The 21,311-nt window shown below is 48.0% G+C and overlaps 3 protein-coding genes and 1 long non-coding RNA gene across 5 annotated transcripts; 2 read left to right on the forward strand and 2 right to left on the reverse strand.

Annotated features, from left to right (window-relative positions):
- The first annotated feature begins 7,727 nt into the window (after window positions 1-7,727).
- On the forward strand, window positions 7,728-10,145 carry LOC138928507 (uncharacterized). 2 transcript variants are annotated; one of them, XR_011444923.1, is made up of 3 exons: window positions 7,728-8,530; window positions 8,728-9,092; window positions 9,843-10,145. It is a non-coding gene; the product is annotated as an uncharacterized lncRNA (long non-coding RNA). The 2 variants fall into 2 exon arrangements; XR_011444924.1 differs by having other exon boundaries at window positions 7,728-8,075.
- Window positions 10,146-12,771: 2,626 nt separating this feature from the next.
- Rich (Guanine nucleotide exchange factor subunit Rich) lies at window positions 12,772-17,840 on the reverse strand. Its single transcript, XM_017160925.3, has 2 exons — window positions 17,680-17,840; window positions 12,772-17,612 (listed from the first exon to the last, which is right to left on the reverse strand). The coding sequence occupies exon 2, from the start codon at window positions 17,581-17,583 to the stop codon at window positions 13,258-13,260; it is 4,326 nt and encodes a 1,441-aa protein (XP_017016414.1). The 5' UTR covers window positions 17,584-17,612; window positions 17,680-17,840; the 3' UTR covers window positions 12,772-13,257.
- A 32-nt stretch (window positions 17,841-17,872) lies between these two features.
- Ddx1 (ATP-dependent RNA helicase Ddx1) lies at window positions 17,873-20,554 on the forward strand. Its single transcript, XM_017160949.2, has 4 exons — window positions 17,873-17,996; window positions 18,052-18,103; window positions 18,162-19,840; window positions 19,895-20,554. The coding sequence occupies exons 1-4, from the start codon at window positions 17,981-17,983 to the stop codon at window positions 20,338-20,340; spliced, it is 2,193 nt and encodes a 730-aa protein (XP_017016438.1). The 5' UTR covers window positions 17,873-17,980; the 3' UTR covers window positions 20,341-20,554.
- LOC108070468 (GSK3-beta interaction protein) lies at window positions 20,294-21,191 on the reverse strand. The gene has a single exon (XM_017160950.3). It carries the CDS (start codon window positions 21,069-21,071, stop codon window positions 20,598-20,600), a length of 474 nt encoding a protein of 157 aa, XP_017016439.1. The 5' UTR covers window positions 21,072-21,191; the 3' UTR covers window positions 20,294-20,597.
- Between the last annotated feature and the right edge of the window lie 120 nt (window positions 21,192-21,311).

The following is a 21,311-nucleotide window of genomic DNA, read 5'->3' on the forward strand; positions in this document are numbered from 1 at the left end:
TATACAAAGCGTAAAAAACAGAGAAGGGAGAACTAAACGAAAGCTAAACTAAAATAATCTAACTAAAGCTAAAAAATAAGAGCAAAGAAAACGGAAACCACATTGAAAATGCCACAAAAACGCAGACAACCTGGTGGCCACGGGGCCGATAGGGATGGACAAAGGTGTCTTGGGTGTGTAAGCCGATAAAGAGCTGCAGCTACAACTGAAGCTGACCCAAAGTCTGCCCAGATTAAGCCAATGAATCGTGCTTCTTGGCCAAAACTTTTGAGGGTTCCGAATGGAGCCCTTTTGGGTATGCAGAATGGAGCTTCAGGTCTGTTGCCACTCCCTGGTCCTCCAAGTCCACTTGGCTCACTATCCACTATCCATCCACACAGCCTGATAAGCAATTCACATTTTTTGCCTTGCCTTGCTTCTGGCCCTTTGTGTTGGCCAGAATAAGCAGAGGCAGCAGCAGCAGCAGCTGAGCACTCCTCTCCATTCAGGAAACTAATAAGTTTTTAAAACTGACCCAATTAGCTCGTTTAACTTGCTCTTCCCCATTCTGCAGATGCCTCAAAGACACCCTTTGTTCATTGTCGGTCCACTCAAAGGCATCTCGAGAAGTACCTTCGCTGGGATCTGGGCTCCAGATTGGATGCTGTCAAAGTGGCAAAGTAACACAGCAAACACAGAGTACACCATACACCCATACACCCGCACACCCCGAGAACAATGTAGCATGTTAGTAGTATCAAGATATGTGTATATGTCCTTAGGCCCTCTATTGAAAGTCTTTATTTTGCGGAAGAGGAAAGCAGGCGAAGCAGTGGATGCACTTGAAGGGTGCGGAGGAGATGAGGAGAGAAGTGAAGGAAGAGAAACCAAAACAAAAAACACAACCTACCTAAAGCGATAAAACAAAACCTAACTATTTTTAGTGTGTACCTTGATTTTTTCGAAGCGAAAGGAACCTTGAGAGGAGCAGCGATAGACCCCCGGGAAGAGAAATATATATACTAAAGAATATACATTTATGGGAAATAACGTAAAAGTAAAAGCAATAATGAGCAAACGCATAGCTATCAATAGGAGGATCGAGCGGGTAGGCTAAACAAATACTCTAACTATAGGCAAAAAAGAAAAGAAAAACAAAATAAAACCATACAGGATAAGACGTAGTTGACGATCGATGAGTGAAACGTGTAGCATACTTTTTTGGGCAGCCTATTGGCGGAAACGGAAGCGGAAATGGATGATCGAAACGGAAACGGAAATGGGAACGGGAATGGGGGAACGGAATTGGGAACAGGAACGGGAATGAAGTGGAGAGGTCAGTGAAGGCAGAAATCGAATTGCATATGAGTAAAAACATAAAAACAAAAACTATTTTAAAGTAGAGCAGTTTGCAAAAAGTATTTAAATGTGTCGTTAGAAAACCCCCAAAAATTGTAGTTGCATTGTCGTTAGCCATAGTAGCAAAGTTGCATATTGAAGAGGAAGAAGGAGGAGGAGAAAATTAGGACGAGGACACTGTGGAAGAAACATACATACCATACATACATCAATCAAAGAGAACTAACATAGCCGACATCATACATAGGTACATCATCAGTGTCTGTGTATAACTCTCCTGCATGAATGAACACTTACAGAGACCCACATAGATACATATACATATGCATACAAATATATATATATAGGGTGTAACGTACAGATATATATATACATAGCTAAAACCAACCCACACCCCCTCCCAACCCAGTAAAAAGCGTAGAACTCAAGCCCCAAAGAGAACAAAGTAAATTAGAAAAGCCCGATAAAAGGATAATTCCACTTGATCATAAGACCGAATTGAGCTCTGCGTGAACGGAGGCAACTGTACTTGATGAAACAACACAGTTTACACCTCCCACAGGCCTCCCCCTTTCAGTTGCCACGTATTCAGTTCGACCTAACCTCAAACTGAGCTCGACCTAACCTCAATCTGTCTAAGGATAAAATGCAAGCGGTTGCCTCTACTCACACAGCCAAAAATCACAAACAGACACACACTCACTCTGACACAACCGACATTTTTGATACTGAACTAATTGATAATGAGAACCGGAAGCGGGAATTCGAAGAAGGGATAACAGGAAGAGGATGAAGAAGAGGCAGAGCTGAGCAGCATCATCATCATCATCATCATTTATCTATTGTGAACTACATTGTTTGATTGTGAGCTAAGTTCCGACTAAAACAACAACAACAACAACAACTACTCTCTATGAATGTGTTTAAGTTATTCACTAAAATCATTTTGTAATATACTAAAACCGCAAGCTAAGCAACTTTTACTATAACAACAAGAGAATGATGGAAACCGAAACAAAAAGTAAAATAAAAATGAAAACAAACAATAAAATAAAATATATATTAAATATATATATATATATAGAAAGTGGACATGTGTTTTAATGTTGGGCAAAGTTGAAGGGTAATCCTCTGCGATGACTCCTTGTGAATGCATTTTGGCGAGAATTTAAATGGCAAACTCTTACATGTCTGGGCGGTGGATTATAACCACTTAAATTCCAGCGCATTTATTTATGCAAATTTAGTTAAATGCAAATTAATTACATAACAGCCTATAAAAGCTGAAAACGCTGCCAAAATGAAAATGTTTACAAAATGCAGCGACGAACAGCCGCGTTCAGGCTTTAATATAAACACACAAGCGATACAGAAAACGCGGGTAAGCCTCCAAGCAAAAATTATTTTTGCATCATTAATTTACATTTATATTCAATTAAAGCGCAAACACATTGCCAGGGGTTGGCCAACAGCGAGGGTTGGAAGCCGGCCACGTGAAGGTGTGTGTGCCAAATGAAGGCGCGTGCCGCCGCTGGGCGTGGCACTGAGCAAACACACGACCAGCGAAAATGTGAGAGAAACAGCTTTCCCAAAATAAAAACAAAACTCAAAAATAATAATAAACTTTAGGGGAAAATAAAATAAAACTTTGAACAGAATCAAAGGGACAAGTACTTTATTTAAGGCTACAATTTCTGGCCAAATTAATACTAGATAGTAACGAATGCTAACTTTGGTAAGTAGTTGACATAAATTAAGTTAAAACCATATTTTCAAGGCCCAGAAAAGAGCACCGCCCTACTGTTTAGTCTTCTACTACCAAGTTTTTGTCGAAATCATGTTTTTTCCCAGTTCACATTAATGAAATTAAAAATGTACATATATAGTTCATAGGATCATAAACAATAGAAGCCTTTGAAAATGCAAGGCCAAAAAAAATACAACTTTAAAATTTAATCTAATAAATCTATCAATTTGCTGTTGAAAAAAAGTTTGTTTTCCTTTGAATTAGGTCAATAAAATAAACAAACAGTTTGTTATTGAATTAAAAAGTCATCGCCTGAAGAAACAGTGCACTCTTTCCATGTTTAGATGCATATCATGGAGATATATTCGCCATATCTCCATACCCATCGAAGCTTGTCGCACTTCATCATTTAGCCAAGAGGCCCGAGGCTACGTGGCAAAATCTCTCTCTCTCTTCAGTCCATAAACTATTTCTATTAATTAACCATTTAAAATACGCATTTGCACATTTGCCATGGCCACTTAAACTATGTCAACAAACAAAGAGGAGAGAATGGAGCCGCGGCAGAGAGTTTGTCAACTTTTTGACCAGGCCCTGGGAGTATTTAAACAATTATCGAAAAAGTGCATAAAAAATATGTGTGTGTATATTTGCCTGGATATAAACAGCTCAAATTTCGAGCACTGAGTGCGGCTTTTGTTTATTTATTTATGTATTTATTCAGCCCCTCGTCGTTTCGGCCAACACGATTAATCGATTGCGGTTGATGTTGGCCCTGTGTTGTGTGCGAAATCAGTTTAAGTCCCTTTTTTGCTTTGGCCGGACAGTTGCAGTTATTAAAATTACTTTGCAAAGTGATGCGCATTTATAATAATTTGCATATTAAATTGTTTTCAATAGCAGGACAATGATTTCCAACAGCAGCGGCGGCGACAACAACAACTAATGGAATAGCCTCAAAGACGCAAACAAACAACGGCGAAAAAATCGAATTAATATTAAAAAGCGTTTAATTTGCCAGCGATTTAAGTGCATTGCATGGGGCGTGTCATTATATGTGATATATAATCTGCAATCGTTTGCCATTTTATCCCGCCACTTTTTGTGATCATTAAGCAATTTTTAAATTTTATATACATACATTGTATATACATTTTTCTCGTTTTTTTCCGGCGAAAACAATACTCGATTGCATATAAATGGATTTCAATGGGATTATGTGGACAAAACAACAAAATCCCACGAGAGAAAAGAATTATGCGTTGGCTTGGCAAATTGCCAACGATGCGTATACTTAATGAGCTCAGGCCAATCGAGAAAGCGCCAGAACGAGCATTAAATTAGACTCTGCGCTGGAATTTCATTACGATTCGATTGATCTGGGATGCCAAAGAAGCCAGCTTAACCCTGCATTCCCATGAACCCCTCGCAGCCCCCTTAAACACTCGGCAAACTATCACATCTCATTTGCCTAACACTTCTCCTGATCCCCTGATGAAGTTGGCAGGGCAACTTTGCAGCCACAAAAGTCGGTCGGCACCTGGAGGCAGCGGGTGTTTGTTCTAGTTGTGTTTGTGTGTATGTGTGGGTAAGTGTAGGGTTATTCGAATTCAACACTCGAAACTCACTCAAACACTTGGCATAATGCGAGCCTAAAAGCGTGCCTGCCACATTTGTAAACCAATACTTAGCAGGGGTGGAAATTATGCAGCCGGAATAGAAATAAAAAGTAAAATGCTGTCACATCCGATTCAAGTGGCAATATCAACAGGCCAGGAGAGGCCGTGTCGTAGCAAACGAACACCTAAAAGAATTTCAATAATTTCCCCAGCAATTCCTGCTGACAAGTTTCGCATTTCTATGGCCATTAACCCTTTTTATGGTACCATCGCACCGCACAGAGCCCTGAAAATACCTGCCCATTTACCAGCCGAAAATTTAGCATATTTGCCCAGTTTATATGGCAAATAATGCCGAACTGTGCATTTCTAATAGACGAAAGCCAATTTCAGCACTCTCATCATCATCTCGGCAGCATCCGACCCCGCAACCGTCACTGCCCCCCGCACCTCCGAAAGAGTCATAAAAATCTAAATTTCAAAGCAGCCAGCCTGCCAAACATCATTGGCAGGACACCGACCCCCCCAGAGTGAGTGGAGGAGGGGGGGTAGAGCATTCCGAATGACAGAAATTTTCGACACAAGTCATGTGTGCCAGGGCCAAAGGACGATGGCATTTAAGTGCAGCCAGGACAGCTGCAGCAGGGACACCTCTATGACAGGACCAAGGCATGCAAAAATCTATGCCTTCTATGCCCGTTGATGAGTCCCACCACCCTCCATTTGCACAGCTCCTACAGCTCCCCCTTATGCCTGTCTGGGGTCTTTGATTCCGAACAGTCACCTGTGTGAGAGGGTTCGTGGCCGGGACAAAGGGACAGCAGCAGCTGCTCGTAAAGTGCAATAATGCCTGAATTTATGCAAGTCGAGTGTAATAAAAATATGCATAATTCTGCAATAAATGATCTTAAGCAAAGCACACAGACACCAAAGCGCCCGCCTTATTTTTACACGAACTGATGCATCAGGACAGGCGACAAAATGTGACAATATGGGGAACAGGAAAAGGATATTGAAGATGTAAATAGAGTGAATTTAAATAAATTGTATTTTTTATTATTAAAAGCTATGCAAAATACTTTGGCTTATGAATTTAGTTTATTTATAATCATTTTTTAGCATATTAAATTATCAATATCGAATTAACATTCATGTATATAATTTTATAAGATATACTAAATATTAATAAATAATTTTCTGGCATTTAAAAGTGTGGAAAGTAAACCTCGTTAAACCACATATGGTCAATGCACTTTCCCAATTACCTTCCTACCTTGGCTTTTCCATCATCTTATCCTGGCGAACCCTTGGCCACTTTGGTTTACTTTGTCGGCTGGACTTTTATGTCTTCTTGGCCCGCTGCTATGTTGCTTAAGTGTTATGCACTTGCAGAATACCCCCAATCCTGGCACCCTGATGTGCCACCACCATACACTCCCTGGCCCTGGAACGGGCTCATAAAGGGTGAAATCTTTTGGATTACAACGTCGGGGGTAAATATGCAGGCAGCGGCGGCCGGGATGAAGCCAGGATGAAGCTTATTGCCAGGGCCATAACTGGTATAGCTGCTTTTTGGAGAAACTTAAGCAGTTCACAGGTGTTGCAACGAAATTGCAGTTTATCTAGCCAGCGATAGTTTTTCCAACCCTCCGCACCCATTTTCCACCGCACTTTCCACTTGCCTCTTTGGAAGACTTAATGATCTGCGGCATATGTTGCGGGTCATGGAGGAGATGGGGGAAAGGAATCCTAGGGACTGGTCAGAATGGGCAGGAAATTAAGTTTCTGTGCTGTTGTATTGCGTAAATGGCTTTTTAGTTCCCACGGAAGTGAGTTGCATAAATTTCGCTCTAGTTTTCACAGTTTTCCACGAATGCTTTCTTCTTTGGCCTTTCCCTAAAAGCGCGTGTAAAAGCCATGAAATCGAAATCGAAAAAGGAAAACGAAGCGAAAACTAGCAAACGGAGATGATTGACGAAAATGCGGGTAGCGGGCAAAGGGCAGCGGCCATCAGACATCGGGTATTGCGGATTTTAGGGAGAAATGCTAACTGGAGCAAAGCATAAATCTTCATTGGAGTTTGGAGAGCCGTCGAGTCATGCCAATGGATGGTATGGTGCTCCTTCCACTTCCCACTCCCTCCTCCCCCGCTTTGACTGTGCAACGAGACGTAAGCAGCTCCCACACCCACTGACTCCCACCCACTTCCGTCCATGGCCGAGGCGTAGAACAAAGGCCATTATGTACAGGTGCTGCTCATCCAAAAGTGCCAAAACAAAGCAGACGCACTCTCTCACACGCACGCACCTCCCTCCTACCAAGGCACACCTACCCCTCACACACACACACACACACACACAGAGGGCAGGACGCAGACACATTGATTAATGAATTAATGAGGTAAACTTTGCACCTCAATGACAGAAAAGGCAATGGAAGGTGCTCCTCCTTCCAGGTTCCAGCAGGCAGTCCTGCTTTTAATGCCCCCGTCACGTCACGTTATGTTACGTTTAGCGCAACGTTACGTTGTTTTGGCCCGTCTCTGATTTTGGCTTGCTAATGTATAGGTTCAAAAGGTCACTATACAATAACGGTCGAAACAAGAGCGGCGGCCAAAAGGAGCTTGTCAGCTGGCAAAACTTCCAGCGCCCACAAGTAGGCAATGAAAATGTAGTGCATGATTTCAGGGTATATTAGAGAGGGAACTAGGATCAAGAAATGATCATGGGAAGGGAAGAAAAATCCCTACAAATAGCTTAAGTTAGTGGCTAAATTATGAGTATTGCTGGTCTAAATAAAGGTAGAGATAATTCATTTCAGGTCTATTTATTTGTTTAAAATTGGATTCATTAAATTTCCTTTAAATTTGTTCAGACTGTGTGTTATTAAAGCCAGATTAACAATTGTTCAATATTTAATTACTAAAATCTAATATTTAGCTTTCCCAAAACTTGATGACTCACTAAAGATTTAACAAATCTCTTAGAATAAACTTAGATAAAGTCATCCAAGTCACCCTAATAACTAAGCAAAGCTCTCCCCCATTATTCCAAATATTCCCGTACATTTACCAGGTGCTGTAATGATAGATATTTTACCGCAAAATGCGGAATAAACGAAAATGCCACATGATTTGTAAAAACCCGTTTGTCATCAAGCTGACGAAAAATCGTGGCATTTCGCACTGTGATTTACATGAGCTGGCTCATTCCTCACGTGTCCATCTCCATCACCATCCGGCCTCGTCTCCTGCCCCAGCGTCCGGATCCTGCAAAGGGGGCGTGCTCCAAGTCGACGTCAATGCTGCTACTGACACGTGATAAAACGCTGCTCAGCTGAACCCCCCATCCAGGGCCAGCGGTACGTTGTAGGTGAGCATGGGGCACAAGGCATTAACATTTACATGGCACACGCACACACATGCTCACGACTCCAGACTACGACGGAGTCCAGAGGGCCGGAGCCAAGGGGAAGAAACAACAAGCAAAACTTTGGCAATTCTTTTGTGCAAAGAACAGCGCACACACATGCAACCCCTGCCCCCTTCTATCCATTCCATCCGCAAGGTGGCAATGTGCGGTCCAGGATGGACCAGGACCGGGGTGCCGCCTCAAGGAAGTACGGAAACTCTGCTGCGATCCCGGCCTGGGGTCGGACGTTGCCATTAACGTTTCTATTGTGAGCTTTTGGCCTTAGCGAAATAAATAAAATTCGACAGTTGCGATGGACATCTTCAGACACCTCCGCACAAAGCCCAAGGCCCATCCCCCGAGTCAACGAAGTGAAAACTCAGGCACTGCAAGAAAATTACAAGCATTGATTACAAGTAAGAATTTAAATAATTTTTTAAGGACGCTAAGGCAAGAACTAATTAAATAGTTTATGATTTAATCAATCAACAACCACAATTTTTAGTTTCTGTTTCTGATGCAGCAAGTCTTCTCCCAACTCTCTTTTTATTCTTCCTATATTTTTTATAATTTTCAAGTCCGTATTTTCACGGTTTAATATTTTTGTTTTCAGTGATTCAAAAAGTTTGTGGCTTTCAAATTTCGCACAGACGAGCCGGAGGTTCCTGGCGAATTCCAGGAAGAGCCGGCAGGAGGCTGGGCGAGGCCGGGTGAGACCGGGAACCGACACCTACCAGTTGGTGCTGCTACTGCTCAGCGTATTTATCTATTCATGCTCGCAAAAAGCAATTCGAACGGGAGCCGGAGCAGGAACGGCCTCGGGGAGTGGGAGGCGGGAGGTGATGCGAAGGGCAGGACAAACTTCAATGCAGCTAACGATGTAGGGACAACAACAGAAATAGAACTGCAGATGGAGTTGGACCCACGGATGGAGCTGGAGATGGAGATGGAGCTGCGTTGCTGGCAATGGACTGCAGTGTAAGTTGATTCCGTGATTTCGGAGGGGGCAAAGTTTTGCGGGCCTCGTCCTTCTCCCGGCTGCATTTTGAGCTTTTATTATGTTTTTTGGGCAACCGGCTGCCCTTCGAATAGAAGCTGTGCCGGAGTTTGGGGAGGAAAGGGCGCCGAAAAAGAAGAAAAGTGTAGACTTTTTAGTGTTTTACACAAAAGTGCCGGCATGGACACGACTGAGAGGTCGAGGATCGGGTCCTGGCCCCGGCCCTGGGCCGGGATTGGGTGACTGGCTGCGGGCAGGATCGGGTTCCTGGACGAATGGTTAGACGCTTGGCTGGCTACAAACAAATAGACAGACAGACAGAGGGAATCGAGTCTGCGAAGCGTTTGCAACATGCATTAGATTGGCAGTTGGGGATTTACTTGTAAAATGCAAATGCAATGAATGTACAATTTAGAAATTTTTACACCGAGAAATACTAGACTCGATGGAACCGTCATTGCACCATTGCAACTGGGGGAGAAGCGGCCAGAACTCGTCTAGGATGTGTTTCCCTTCCTTCCTTCCGTCCTTCCTTCCTTTCTTCTTTTGAGCTGCACAACAGATGGGGAGGAGCCAAAATCAGGATGGGGTCCGGGTCTCGAGTCCTGGGCGTCAGTCTGTTTTCGGTGCTCATTTGAAATGCAAGCCGTTGTTTTGTCTGAATGACTCGTAATCTATGCTAATGAAATTGTTTTTGGTTTCGGTTTTTAAAACAAATTTTAACCCCACAGCAAACTGGCAAAAACTTTCCGCATAACAACAAAAATTGCAGCAGAAGGAGCAGCAGCAGCAGCAGTACCAGCAGGAGCTACAAATAACAGCAGCGAACGGCGAAGGGTGCCAAGATAAATAAACAAAATGTGTGTGTGTGGCTCCGAATTGAAAAGCAAGTGTAATGTACTTGAAGATAACACAATTACGTTCCGTGCCCTCAGATACTCATCGCAATGAAATCAAGAACGTCTTCTTGCTTTTTGGGCGGCAAAGAAAGGCATTTCTGACAGGACATGATTGTGTTACAAGGAGGTAAGAGTATGGCTTCTTTAAAAATATCTGTGAAGATTTGAATAAATAAATAATATATATTTTATAAAATATGGTTTGTTTTTCATTTGCTCAAAATCAATCCATTTTCAATTCGACTGAGTCGGTCCAATTGCAATTTGCAAGGATTCTTCTCTTTTTTTGTAGTAATATTTAACTATAGATTAGGGTAAAGGATACTTCTATATTGTATAGTAAGGAGTATTAAAAAGTTTTTTTTAATAAAAACACTCTTATTTTTACCATATATCTCTTGAAATTGTATACCTCGTAAATAACCTACTTAAAACATATTACTAATAAGTACACAGATCGATCAGGTCCTTGAACGGCCTCTCCTAATTTGGTAAGCAGGCCGATCAATGTGTGGCCTGTGGTCCACAGTGTGAACCAGCTTCCAGTCTACTTAATTCGTTTACCAAAATGCCGAAACACATTTTGCGTTGTCAGGACGAGCGAGAGGAGACTTTTATTGCAACCGCAACAAGCTTACATGCCATTCGGCCGCACAAAGCGATACTTGCCACAGCTGCAATAAACTCTCGGGCTGCAGTTGCAAGTTTCGACTATAAACCGAATTGCACATGCATATGAACATGCCGGCACACAAACAAACACACACCAGTGCATATGTGAGTGTGTTTATTGAGGAATTCATCAAAATCGCCAAGGCAACTCGAATTTTCATCGGATATTTGGTAAAACTTGTTACAACTACGCCCACAGCTCACAAGGATGCCTCGGCCTGGGCACTCGGAAAAATATGCTATATGCTCCATAAAGTCCACAAAATTCGTTATTTATGTAGTTGAATCAATTTACTTTTGGAATAAATTATTCTGTCAAGCTAAAGTTATATTTTAATTAATAAAAATCTTACTTTTGGCTGCCAAGCAAAGGAGGAGAGAGATTTAAGCCCTATTCCAATAGGTTTGCTTTCTGTTAGTGGGTTTATTTATTTAATATAATCATTGGAAGACATTTAACAGTAATTTACAAACAAATATTTACAAGTTCCCTTATTTTTAACATAGTTTAAACAAAAAAAAACTTTCGTTATTATTTTAGTTACATTTTCAAAATTATTTCTGTTTTAATAATTGTATATTCTGAATGAGTTTCTAAAATTCCAGGTCTACTTTAAAATTGTTATCCAAGTGCATCCTTAACCATTGAGTGGTCGGCCAGCCACTTGGCCGCCTCTCCCCGCAGCAGCCAGGCGCAGGACGAGCGTCGCATGTGGCGTTGTTGATTACATTGTAGTGGCTGGCTGGCGTTGTTGTTGGATGTTGTGTTGTCTGCGGCATTATTACAGTTGTTATTGTCGTCGTTGGCGGCGGTGGCTGCCAGCTCCTCCTGGCTCCTGGCCGCAATATAAGGAATTCGCAAAACTTTCCCCCAGAAAAATTTCAGCGCACTTGACGATGACGACGACGACTTCCGCTGCAACTTGCAGTGTGCTGGTGTCTGGTGTTGATGCTTTTATTTATGGCCTGCCCGTCGCTTCCATAACTCTCGGCCGGCAGGCTCTCTCCGGTGAAGCGTCAATAGTTGTATTTCGCCCAGCCAGCATCCGGAAGGATGTGAGGTACACGGATTCGGATTCGCATTCGGACTCAGAGTTGGACTCGGATTCCTGCCTTCCAACTTAAATACGGCGCCCCGGGGGCCTCGATGTTTGAGAGCGAACTTGCAAGTTCCGCCGCGACTTTGGCCGCCCGCCTGTCGCAACGTAACATTACAGTGATTACGCCCTGTAAAACTTACGCCTTTATTGTAAGCTGGTTGGGTTTGCCATCCCACGGGTTTCAGTTTTACACTGAGAAGAATAAGGTGCTTCTTAGCTTGCATTTAGATGTGATTTGTAAGGCCATAAAGTAGAAATGGTCTTCCTTTTTTTAGTGTTTATTAATGTCTCCTTGAATACATTTTAAACTTCTGACTACAATTTAAATACCTGCAAGAGTCTGGTTATATCGCTAATAAATATCTAAGTTAAATTAGAACTTAGGAATTATAACAGAGAAGGATTTTTCCTTGGTGCATCCCCTATAAGTATGTATGTATGTGCCGAACTTTGTGAATTGCAAGTGCGAAAACTTGAGGGGAAAACTTCAAATGCGCAACTTGCAAAACACAGAACCAGCAGGGGGACAGGATGACACTCCTCCAGTGCCACTATATTCCCAGCTAGCAACTTTCAGCTTCAACCTGCATTACCAAATCAAGCAGAGCACGTAATGAATCAGTCACAGCGATTAACTTTTACAGCAGCATCGAGCAGACGAATTGCAAGTGATGGCGGACGACAAAGTCAACGGGGTAGGACACACAACATAGTCACTGTGGGTTAGAGATGTGGCCTGATCTTTGGGAGAAAGGAAATGCCTCGATTTTATAATATTTTTAATTGAAAAATGATTAAATAAATATTTACTATTGAATTAAATATTTATAGGCCACAGAAAATGCATATATTTTTTATTTCCTGCCAATTTAAAGACCTCTAAATATTCTAGCCTTGGAAAAAACCCTGTAAACAAAACACCTATCTTGGACACAAAAAAAAAAACTGCTGATTAACCTTTTTACAAACACAACAAAATACACGCTTCATTTATTGTTAAATAGTTTCATTTATTAGTAAAAATATAATTGTATTTGATTTGTATATTTAAGTATATTGTTTGTATAATTTTAATTAACAAATATTGCAGCAAATTTCATCTACTAAATTATGGATTACGTTACGTATGCTTCATACGTTTACACGGATGTTTGTTTTCGCTTCGTTGTCTGCGTGTTCCTCCTCCGGGACCCGATCCCATCTCTCTGTCTCTAATTCTGTGTATGTACGCTGACTTACAATTAACGGAAAAATTCAACAACAAGTTACGGCGAACAAAACCAGGCTTTTCGCCACGGAGTTACAAAAAGTATGCACGTATTGAGTACGTATATGTCTACGTCCTTACACTGAGTATGTGGAATACGGGATTACGACTCACGGTTTACGGATTACGGCTCCCAGCTTACGGCTTACGTCTGACGGCTTTCGGCTCCCGGCTCACGGCTGACGGATTACGGACTGCGGCTAACCGCTTACATGAGGCGACAGCCCTCGCGCTCGCCGCTGCTCTGCCTTGGCATCTGGCGCTGCGTGGGCGTAGACTGGGCGGAGGAGCCGCTGACCATCGTGGCGTTCCCGTTCGATTCGAGACTGGCGTGCCGCGTGAGACGCTGGTGATTTGGCCGCAGGTCAGCAGTGGTCACCATCCACTGGTTGCCATTAGCCTGCTGGGATTTTGGCACAAAATCTTCCTCCTCATCCTCGAGCTCATGGATTCCCGTTACTGCGTCCACACCCTGTTCACTGGCCGTGCCGACGTCTTGCAGCGGTGTATTAGCGGCGTCTCCCAGCGACTGAATATACTGCTCCAGCAGGTAGATATGCGGCTGCAGGGTGAGCACAAATCCCCGGTATAGAGAACCGCTGTGCTCGAATGTGCTGTGGCTGAGCTGCTTCAGGGCAGTCTCCGTGCGCCGGCAGGTGTGCACCGACTCGCTTCGGATTATCCCGTTCACGATCCGAGATATGGAGGCAGCGTCCTGTAGCAAAATCGACAGCACCAGGGCGTAGTCCGTGCAATTGGCCTCGCTGAAGAGCTGCAGCAGATAGCGCAGCTTGATGGACAGCTTCGCGGGCAGCGGATCCACGGCCAGGTCGTCCTCGGAGGCTGGCAGGGAGTACAATCGACGGTAGCGGAAGTTATCAAAAGACAATTGCGATTCGGAACGCGTCTTCAGGACGGGCAGCGAGCTGGGCTGTTGCGGCTCCTCGGCCTCCTCCTCCTTGATGCTTGGCTGCAGCTGCGGCGACTGGGTGGCCGCACCGTTTGGCGTAGCCAGGCTGAAGTAGCCCGACTCTGAGGTCTGCGAGGAGGACCCCCCGCCACCTGCCTGCCGGTGACTGCCGCGCAGCTGGGCAAAGTCGTCCTTTGATGGTGGCGGGAATGGACTGGGCAGTTGAAGCTCCGCGTGCAGGGCCAGCAGGGCGCCGGCAAAGTCGTCTAGTTTGGCCGCCTTCTCCGCTTCCTGCGACAGCCACGTGACCAAATGGAAGTCCAGGTAGGCGCACATATAGCCAAGATCCATCAGCTTGTGGTTTTGCAGCAACTGACGGGCATGGCGCTGGAGGATTAGGTCGATGCAGAATGTCTCTCGCTGCTTCGTGGAGCGACGACGCACCACCGTTGGTGGCCCGGAACTGCTCGACTCGGCCACAGGCGGCACTCCGGCTCCAGGCAGCGCCTGCTTGTCCTTGGGCAGGTTGCTGGTCACAGTGGTGGAGAAACTGCGCTCCCGGGCGATGGGACCCAGGACCATGTTGAAGGCATCCGCATTCTGATTGACTTGCTGCTGCGTGTTCACCTGCGGCGGTGGAGCGATCTTGACATTCACCACCATAGAAGACCGCGGCGAGTCGATTTCGTTGGGATCGATGGCCTTGAGGAAGCGGATCAGGTCCTTGGCTAGCTCCCACTTGCGCTGCTGCAGTGCAATGTCAAGCAGCATGGTGGCATATTGCTTGCTCACCACCGAGGGCTCCAAGTTCTGCAGTATTATCAGGTAGCTGGCCGCTGTGTCCAACTGCTCCGACTGTAGGCACAGCTGGAACAGCTCCTTGGGCTTTCCGGCCATCGAGAAAAGGTAAGGCCACAGGGCAATCTCCGTCTTGCGGGCACACTGCACTATGGTCTCCAGGTAGACGGGAAACTCGCGTATAAAGTCCAGAATGCTGGGTAGCTGGGCATCCGGAATCGGCTGCTTGCTGGTGGCCTCCTCCTCTAGTACCTCATGCAGGAGCAGCTCCAAAGCGTGCGGAAAGTATGGAAGCGAGCGACAAGACTGCGCAATCTCCCAGGCCGAGTATCCGAGATTCCGTTTGATCAGCTGGCGGAGAACCTTGTGCAGGTAGATTTGCGACTTGCGCTCCATGGTGGCGAATGGCAGGGAGAAGTGGGAGCCCTCCTCGTTGGCATACAGCGTGCTTTCGTTCTCCACGCCCAGCACAATCACGTTGTCGAAGAGCACAACCAGCGGATAGAGCTTTAGGGGAAAGCCCAGCATTATCCGCTTAGACATGAAGCTGTGCAGCCGCTGGGCTCCGCCTTGTTCTCCCTCGCGCCGCTCCCTGCCCGGCGGCAGGATGGGCAGCCACACACGCATGCCATGGGCTCCCGAGTACAGCCAGAGGCAGTCGCGCATCGCACAACGCTCCAGGGAGTGCGACAGCCAGAAGACCTCCACGCAGCTGGCCAGGCAGGTGGCCAGCAAGGTGTTGGGAACCTGCTCCCCAGCATCGCGCTGAATCATCAGGATGCGGCCGCACACGTTCACAATGATGGTTTCCGCCTGCTCTGCCAGCTGTTGTCCCTGCGGCTTTAGCTCGTTCTTGAGGTTGGTGACTGTCAGGCTCACAATGCACGCAGGATGGATGCAGATACTCTTTACGTCCAGCTCGTAGGCGCACTCAATGTCCAAAGCGTATGCCGATTTCTTGGTCATGTTGAACAAACTCACGATTCCGTCCGCCGTGAGAACGATCAGTTGGTGCCGGAAGGAGTTCAGGCTGATCACCGGAGCCCGCACCTGGAGCTTGTGTCCGAACTGGTTGTCCAGCTTGCACTCCGCCGGATAGCAGCGCAGCTCGTCCGTGCGGTCAAGCAGCGAGTAGCAGCCCATGACCACGAAGCCCTGCCACCAGAGCAGGCCGCCAGATACCACAAAGTCCTTCTCCTGCGACTCGTTGCCGAAGAGCTTCCAGCGGCGGTTCACCAGCGAGTAGTGTGCCAGTCCAGTGCGGCCAGCCACCGCCAGGTGAAGGCCATCCGCATCGATTGCGGCATACCGAATGGGCCAGTTGGTGGCCGCATAGTTCAGCGGCAGTTGCAGCACAGTCCAGTACTTGCTCTCCGTGAGGATGCTGCCCGTGTGCGGGCTCTGCTTCAGCTCCAGGCAGTCGCTATCGCTGTCCGTCGCCGTTGCCTGATCTGAGCTACCGCTCGAGGGGAATGTGGACTGGCTGCCGGCATACGTCCGCTCCAGATTGTTGCCCTGATTGAGGTACAGGCAATCGTCGCCCTGCAGCAGGATGTGCGGGTTGGTGGTCATGCAGGGATTCATGCTCAGTGCGCTCTTTACGAACTGCAGCTGCAGTACGTTGCTCTGCTCCTTGTCCCGGCTGCCCTGCAGCTGCTCCTGCGTCAGCATAAACAGCTGGTAGCCCTCGGTGGACCACTCCAGGCGGCGCAGCTTGAGCGGATTCTGTCGAAGAAGGTCCACGTTTAGGCCAAAGTCCCAGCTCAAGGTGGACATCAGCAAAGCTCCGAAGGTGCTCCACAGCGACAGGCCGCCATTCGTCCAACTCACGGCCAAGACGCAGCCATCAGGACTCCACTTTAGCTCGTTGACCGCCCCCAAGCTGCCGGGCAGCACGTTCTCCGTAAGCATCAGACGGTGCGAGAACTCCAGTCCGCCGGTAGCATCGTCAATCGCATATACATTCACGCCGGAGCTCTCCTGGCCGTAGGCAAGCAGCCGGAACTTGTGGTTCACGCTGCACACGCTGGCATCCTCCACGTCGGGTACCCAGAAGCCGTGCATGTGATCCGTTTCGAACTTTAGATGGTTGGCAATCAGGAAGGCGGCACGCCGATCGCTAAAGACCGCCGCGCAGCCACCGATGAAGGGCGAGTACTCCAGCGAGGCGACATAGGAGTCCCGGCTTAGGGGTGGCACGTTCCGGGCGGAGCCCTGCTGAGCCTGCTGCTGCTGCACGTAGAACGGAATGTCGCGCAGCTTGATGGCGGCCAGGGCGGGCACCTCCAGCTCGTTCTCGGCCTGCTCCAGTTGGGCCCACTGCAGCCGCAGCAACTCGCACGACTGCGTGGCCAACAGCAGTTCGCTGAGGCTGATGCAGCACACGGTGGTGATGACGGAACCCAGGGTGACGCTGCACAGCTCGCGCAGGCTCAGGCGCGGGATGTTCTCCTTGATGAATAGCTCGGCGGAGTCCCGCTTCAGGCTTGCGGCTGGTGGATCCACCTGCAGCAAGATCCCACTGCCGTTAGCATCGAAATCCAACTGGTAGAGAAGCAGGGCGCCACCAGCACTTAGCACTGCCAGTTGCCGGGAGTCCGGCTTCCACACGATCAGCTGGTTGGAGCCATACTGCCGCAGCGAGTCCTGGGAGCGGCGAAAGTAAGCAATGGGAATCAGCGGATTCGCGTACCAAATGCCTAGGAAGTCATCGCCCACGGCGGCCACGAGTATCTTGACGGCGTCGCAGCAGATGTGCCGGATGCAGGCGCCCTCGCCGGGCAGCGCCAGGCCAACCCGCTTGGGCCAGCCCACGGGAAAGTACATGCTCCTCCTCCTCCGTGTGTGTTAAGTCACTGTGTGTAAGCGGAAAACAGCGGTTAGGGATTGCGGGAGAATGGTGCCGGGCTCGCGGGCATTTACATGGTGTGGGTCAGGCTCCGTTTTACATGTCCTCCGTCGACTAATTAGCACTTTTACAAAAACATTCCACGGCACAAACAAATTTATTTGCGATTTACGCGTATACAAGTTTCAGTGTTGGCCAACAGCCCCGAAATCACAGCTGTTTGCATAACGCCACTTTGCAGCACTGATTTCCGTACACCATCAACAGTGTTGGCTAACGTCCCGAAGTCACAGCTGTGTTTGCATTTTGCAGCATTGATTTTCGACCAAAATTAGCCGGCTTTGGGAAAATAAGAATTTATAATATAATTACAAAATGACTGCATTCGAGGGTAAGTTATAATCAATCTTAATGGTTTTTTTAACTAATTAAACTGTTTTCTGCAGAGTTCGGCGTGCTCCCGGAGCTGGGAAAGGCCACAGACGAAGCGGACTGGACGTAAGGAATGAGAAATCTTAGCTGTCTTTACATAAAAAATAACTCCTTCAAATTGCAGCCTGCCCACCGATGTCCAGGCTGAGGCCATCCCCCTGATTCTAGGCGGCGGCGATGTGCTGATGGCCGCGGAAACTGGTTCGGGAAAGACGGGCGCCTTCTGTCTTCCCATCCTGCAGATTGTTTGGGAGACACTGCGCGACATAGAGGAGGGAAAAGGTGGTGGCAAGGGCGGTGCCGGGGGAGCGGCTGGATCGGTGGCCCCCTGGACCATGTCCTTCTACGATCGCGGCAACGCTTTGGCCGTCACACCCGATGGTCTTCGTTGCCAGGCGCGAGAGTTCAAGGAATGGCACGGATGCCGCGCCACCACCGGAGTCCGCGGTCGGGGCAAGTTCTACTTCGAGGCCACGGTCACGGACGAGGGCCTGTGCCGCGTGGGCTGGTCCACGCAGCAGGCGAACCTCGATCTGGGCACCTGCCGCATGGGCTTCGGGTTCGGCGGCACCGGCAAGAAGTCCAACAACCGCCAGTTCGATGACTACGGCGAGGCCTTTGGCAAGGCAGATGTCATTGGCTGCCTACTGGACTTGCAGCGCCTGGAGGTTAGCTTCACCAAAAATGGACAAAACCTGGGCTTAGCCTTTCGCGTGCCGGATAACCTCGCCAAGGACACCTTCTACCCAGCCGTGGTCCTTAAGAACGCCGAAATGCTGTTCAACTTTGGAAAGACTGAGTTCAAGTACGCTCCGGGCAACGGATTCGTGGCCGTCTGCCAGGCTGGAGCGGAGCACAGCAAGGCAAATCCGTTGGCCAGTCCCACAGCCAGTTCCGTGTCGGCCACTCCGGCGCCCAATGCTCCCCAGGCGATCATCATAGAGCCCAGCCGGGAGCTGGCCGAGCAGACCTACAGCCAGATCGAGAAGTTCAAGTACCACCTGAGCAACCCCGAGGTCAGCTCCGTGCTCCTCATCGGCGGCGTGCGCCTGGAGGAGCAAAAGGGTCAGCTGATGCAGGGCGCCCACATTGTGGTCGGCACACCGGGGCGCCTGGAGGAGATGATCAACAGTGGGCTTGTGCTGCTCACCCACTGCCGCTTCTTTGTGCTGGACGAGGCCGACGGTCTGCTCAAGAGTGGCTACACGGAGCTGATCAACCGCCTGCACAAGCAGATACCCAAGATCACCACGGACGGCCGCCGCCTGCAAATGATCGTCTGCTCAGCCACGCTTCATGACTTCGAGGTGAAGAAGATGGCCGAACGCCTGATGCACTTCCCCACCTGGGTGGACCTCAAGGGCGAAGATGCCGTCCCGGAGACGGTGCACCATGTGGTGTGCCTGGTTGACCCGAAGGCGGACACTCGCTGGCAGTCGCTGCGCCAGGCCATACCCACCGACGGCATTCACGACCGGGACAATGTCCATCCCAATAATCCCTCGGAGGAGACATATTCCCAGGCGGTAAAGCTGCTCAAGGGGGAGTACTGCATCCACGCTATAGACAAACACAAGATGGACCGCGCCCTCATCTTCTGCCGCACCAAGCAGGATTGCGACAACCTGGAGAAGTATTTCCGGCAGCGCGGTGGCCAGCGCTACTCGTGCGTCTGCCTCCACGGCGACAGGAAGCCGCAGGAGCGCAAGCAGAACCTGGAGATGTTCAAGCGCCAGCAGGTCAAGTTCCTTATCTGTACGGATGTGGCGGCACGCGGTCTGGACATCACCGGCCTGCCCTTCAGTGAGTTTTTAATTTACTGATTAGGGAAAATTTAAGAACACTTCCTCTTTCTAGTGATCAACGTGACCATGCCAGATGACAAGGCCAACTACGTTCATCGCATTGGACGCGTGGGCCGGGCCGAGCGCATGGGCCTTGCCATCAGTCTGGTGTCCACGGTGCCGGAGAAAGTCTGGTATCACGGCGAATGGTGCAAAACGCGCGGTCGCAACTGCAACAACACCAACCTGACCAATGTACGCGGCTGCTGCATTTGGTACAACGAGCCCAACTTGCTGGCGGAGGTGGAAGACCATCTGAACATCACAATCCAGCAGGTGGATAGCGCCATGGATGTGCCCGTCAATGACTTTGACGGCAAGGTGGTGTACGGCCAGAAGAACCTTAGCTTGGGCACTGGCTACGAGGATCATGTGGAGCAGCTGGTGCCCACCGTTCGCAAACTAACGGATCTGGAGTTGCAATCACAATCTTTATTTTTGAAACGTCTTAAGGTCTAGAGCGGTATCCGTTTGCTAAGCAACGAGAGGAGAGGACAGGACAGGGTGTGGCGTGGGATGAGGCGACTGCATGACCTTCTCATGCGGGAATACTTTTGCGGCAAACACACACACGACACACACACACATAAATAAGTAGGAAGGCGGAGCTCAAGCTCCAGAGAATGATCCAGAGTTACGAGAAACATTCAATTAAACTAACATTAAAATCTTCCGTCTAAAGAGTATACAGCCTCGGGCGGGATCTGGAGCTGGAGTCACTCCTCCTCCTCCTCCTCTTCCTCGTCCTCCTCATGGAACTCGGTGCGCATCTGCTGCAGCTGTCTGAGTTGTTGGCACAGCTGGTTGCCAAAGGACTCCACGTAGCGAGGACTGATCTTGTCTAGCAGTGCATAGGGTGTTTCAAAGATTTCCTCATCCTCCTCCTCCTCGTCGCCACTGTTGCTCCCTCCTCCATTGCGGAGCAGAGCCGAGATCCGCTTGTCCTCGTCTATGGTATCGTACTGGGAAGAGACAATCTTGAAGCCACGACTGGTCACCTGCACGCAGCAGGTGGCACTCTCGATGGTGCGAATGTTGAGGAAGATCTGCGTGGCATCGCTGGCCAGCTTCGAGGAGATGCAGATTTCGGCAACATGCGCCTTCACGTCGTTAATGATGGCATTGGCCTCGTCCACACAGTTGAACGGCTGCTCCTCGTCGGGCTCCACGCTGGCTTTCGGCTCCCCCATCGTTCCACAGGCGCCACGGAGTGCTTCGGCTCGCGTTTTAATTGAGTCCCAGTCGATTTCCTTGGCTTTTCACAGGCGCAACATGTCTTTTCTTCTCCATATGTCACCAGTGCTGGCATTTCTGTCTTTGCAAAAAAAGCTAGATTAACAAAAAAAGCTAAAAAGCGAAATTACAGGGGGAAATTAGGTAATTTTTATAAAATAATTATTTCTTGTATTCCAAAAATATGTGGATTTTTT

The sequence above is a fragment of the Drosophila kikkawai genome, chromosome 3L (assembly GCF_030179895.1).
Source record: "Drosophila kikkawai strain 14028-0561.14 chromosome 3L, DkikHiC1v2, whole genome shotgun sequence".
NCBI classification, from domain to species: Eukaryota; Metazoa; Arthropoda; class Insecta; order Diptera; family Drosophilidae; genus Drosophila; species Drosophila kikkawai.

What these genes read in the sequence shown, in the direction of transcription:
- Rich (XM_017160925.3), bottom strand. Translation starts at nt 17,583, where the DNA reads ATGTACTTTCCCGTGGGCTGGCCCAAGCGGGTTGGCCTGGCGCTGCCC.
- Ddx1 (XM_017160949.2), top strand. An exon ending in ACAGACGAAGCGGACTGGAC is followed by an intron (nt 18,104 to 18,161) that starts GTAAGGAATGAG and finishes TTCAAATTGCAG; the next exon opens with CCTGCCCACCGATGTCCAGG. An exon ending in CATCACCGGCCTGCCCTTCA is followed by an intron (nt 19,841 to 19,894) that starts GTGAGTTTTTAA and finishes TCCTCTTTCTAG; the next exon opens with TGATCAACGTGACCATGCCA.
- LOC108070468 (XM_017160950.3), bottom strand. Translation starts at nt 21,071, where the DNA reads ATGGGGGAGCCGAAAGCCAGCGTGGAGCCCGACGAGGAGCAGCCGTTC.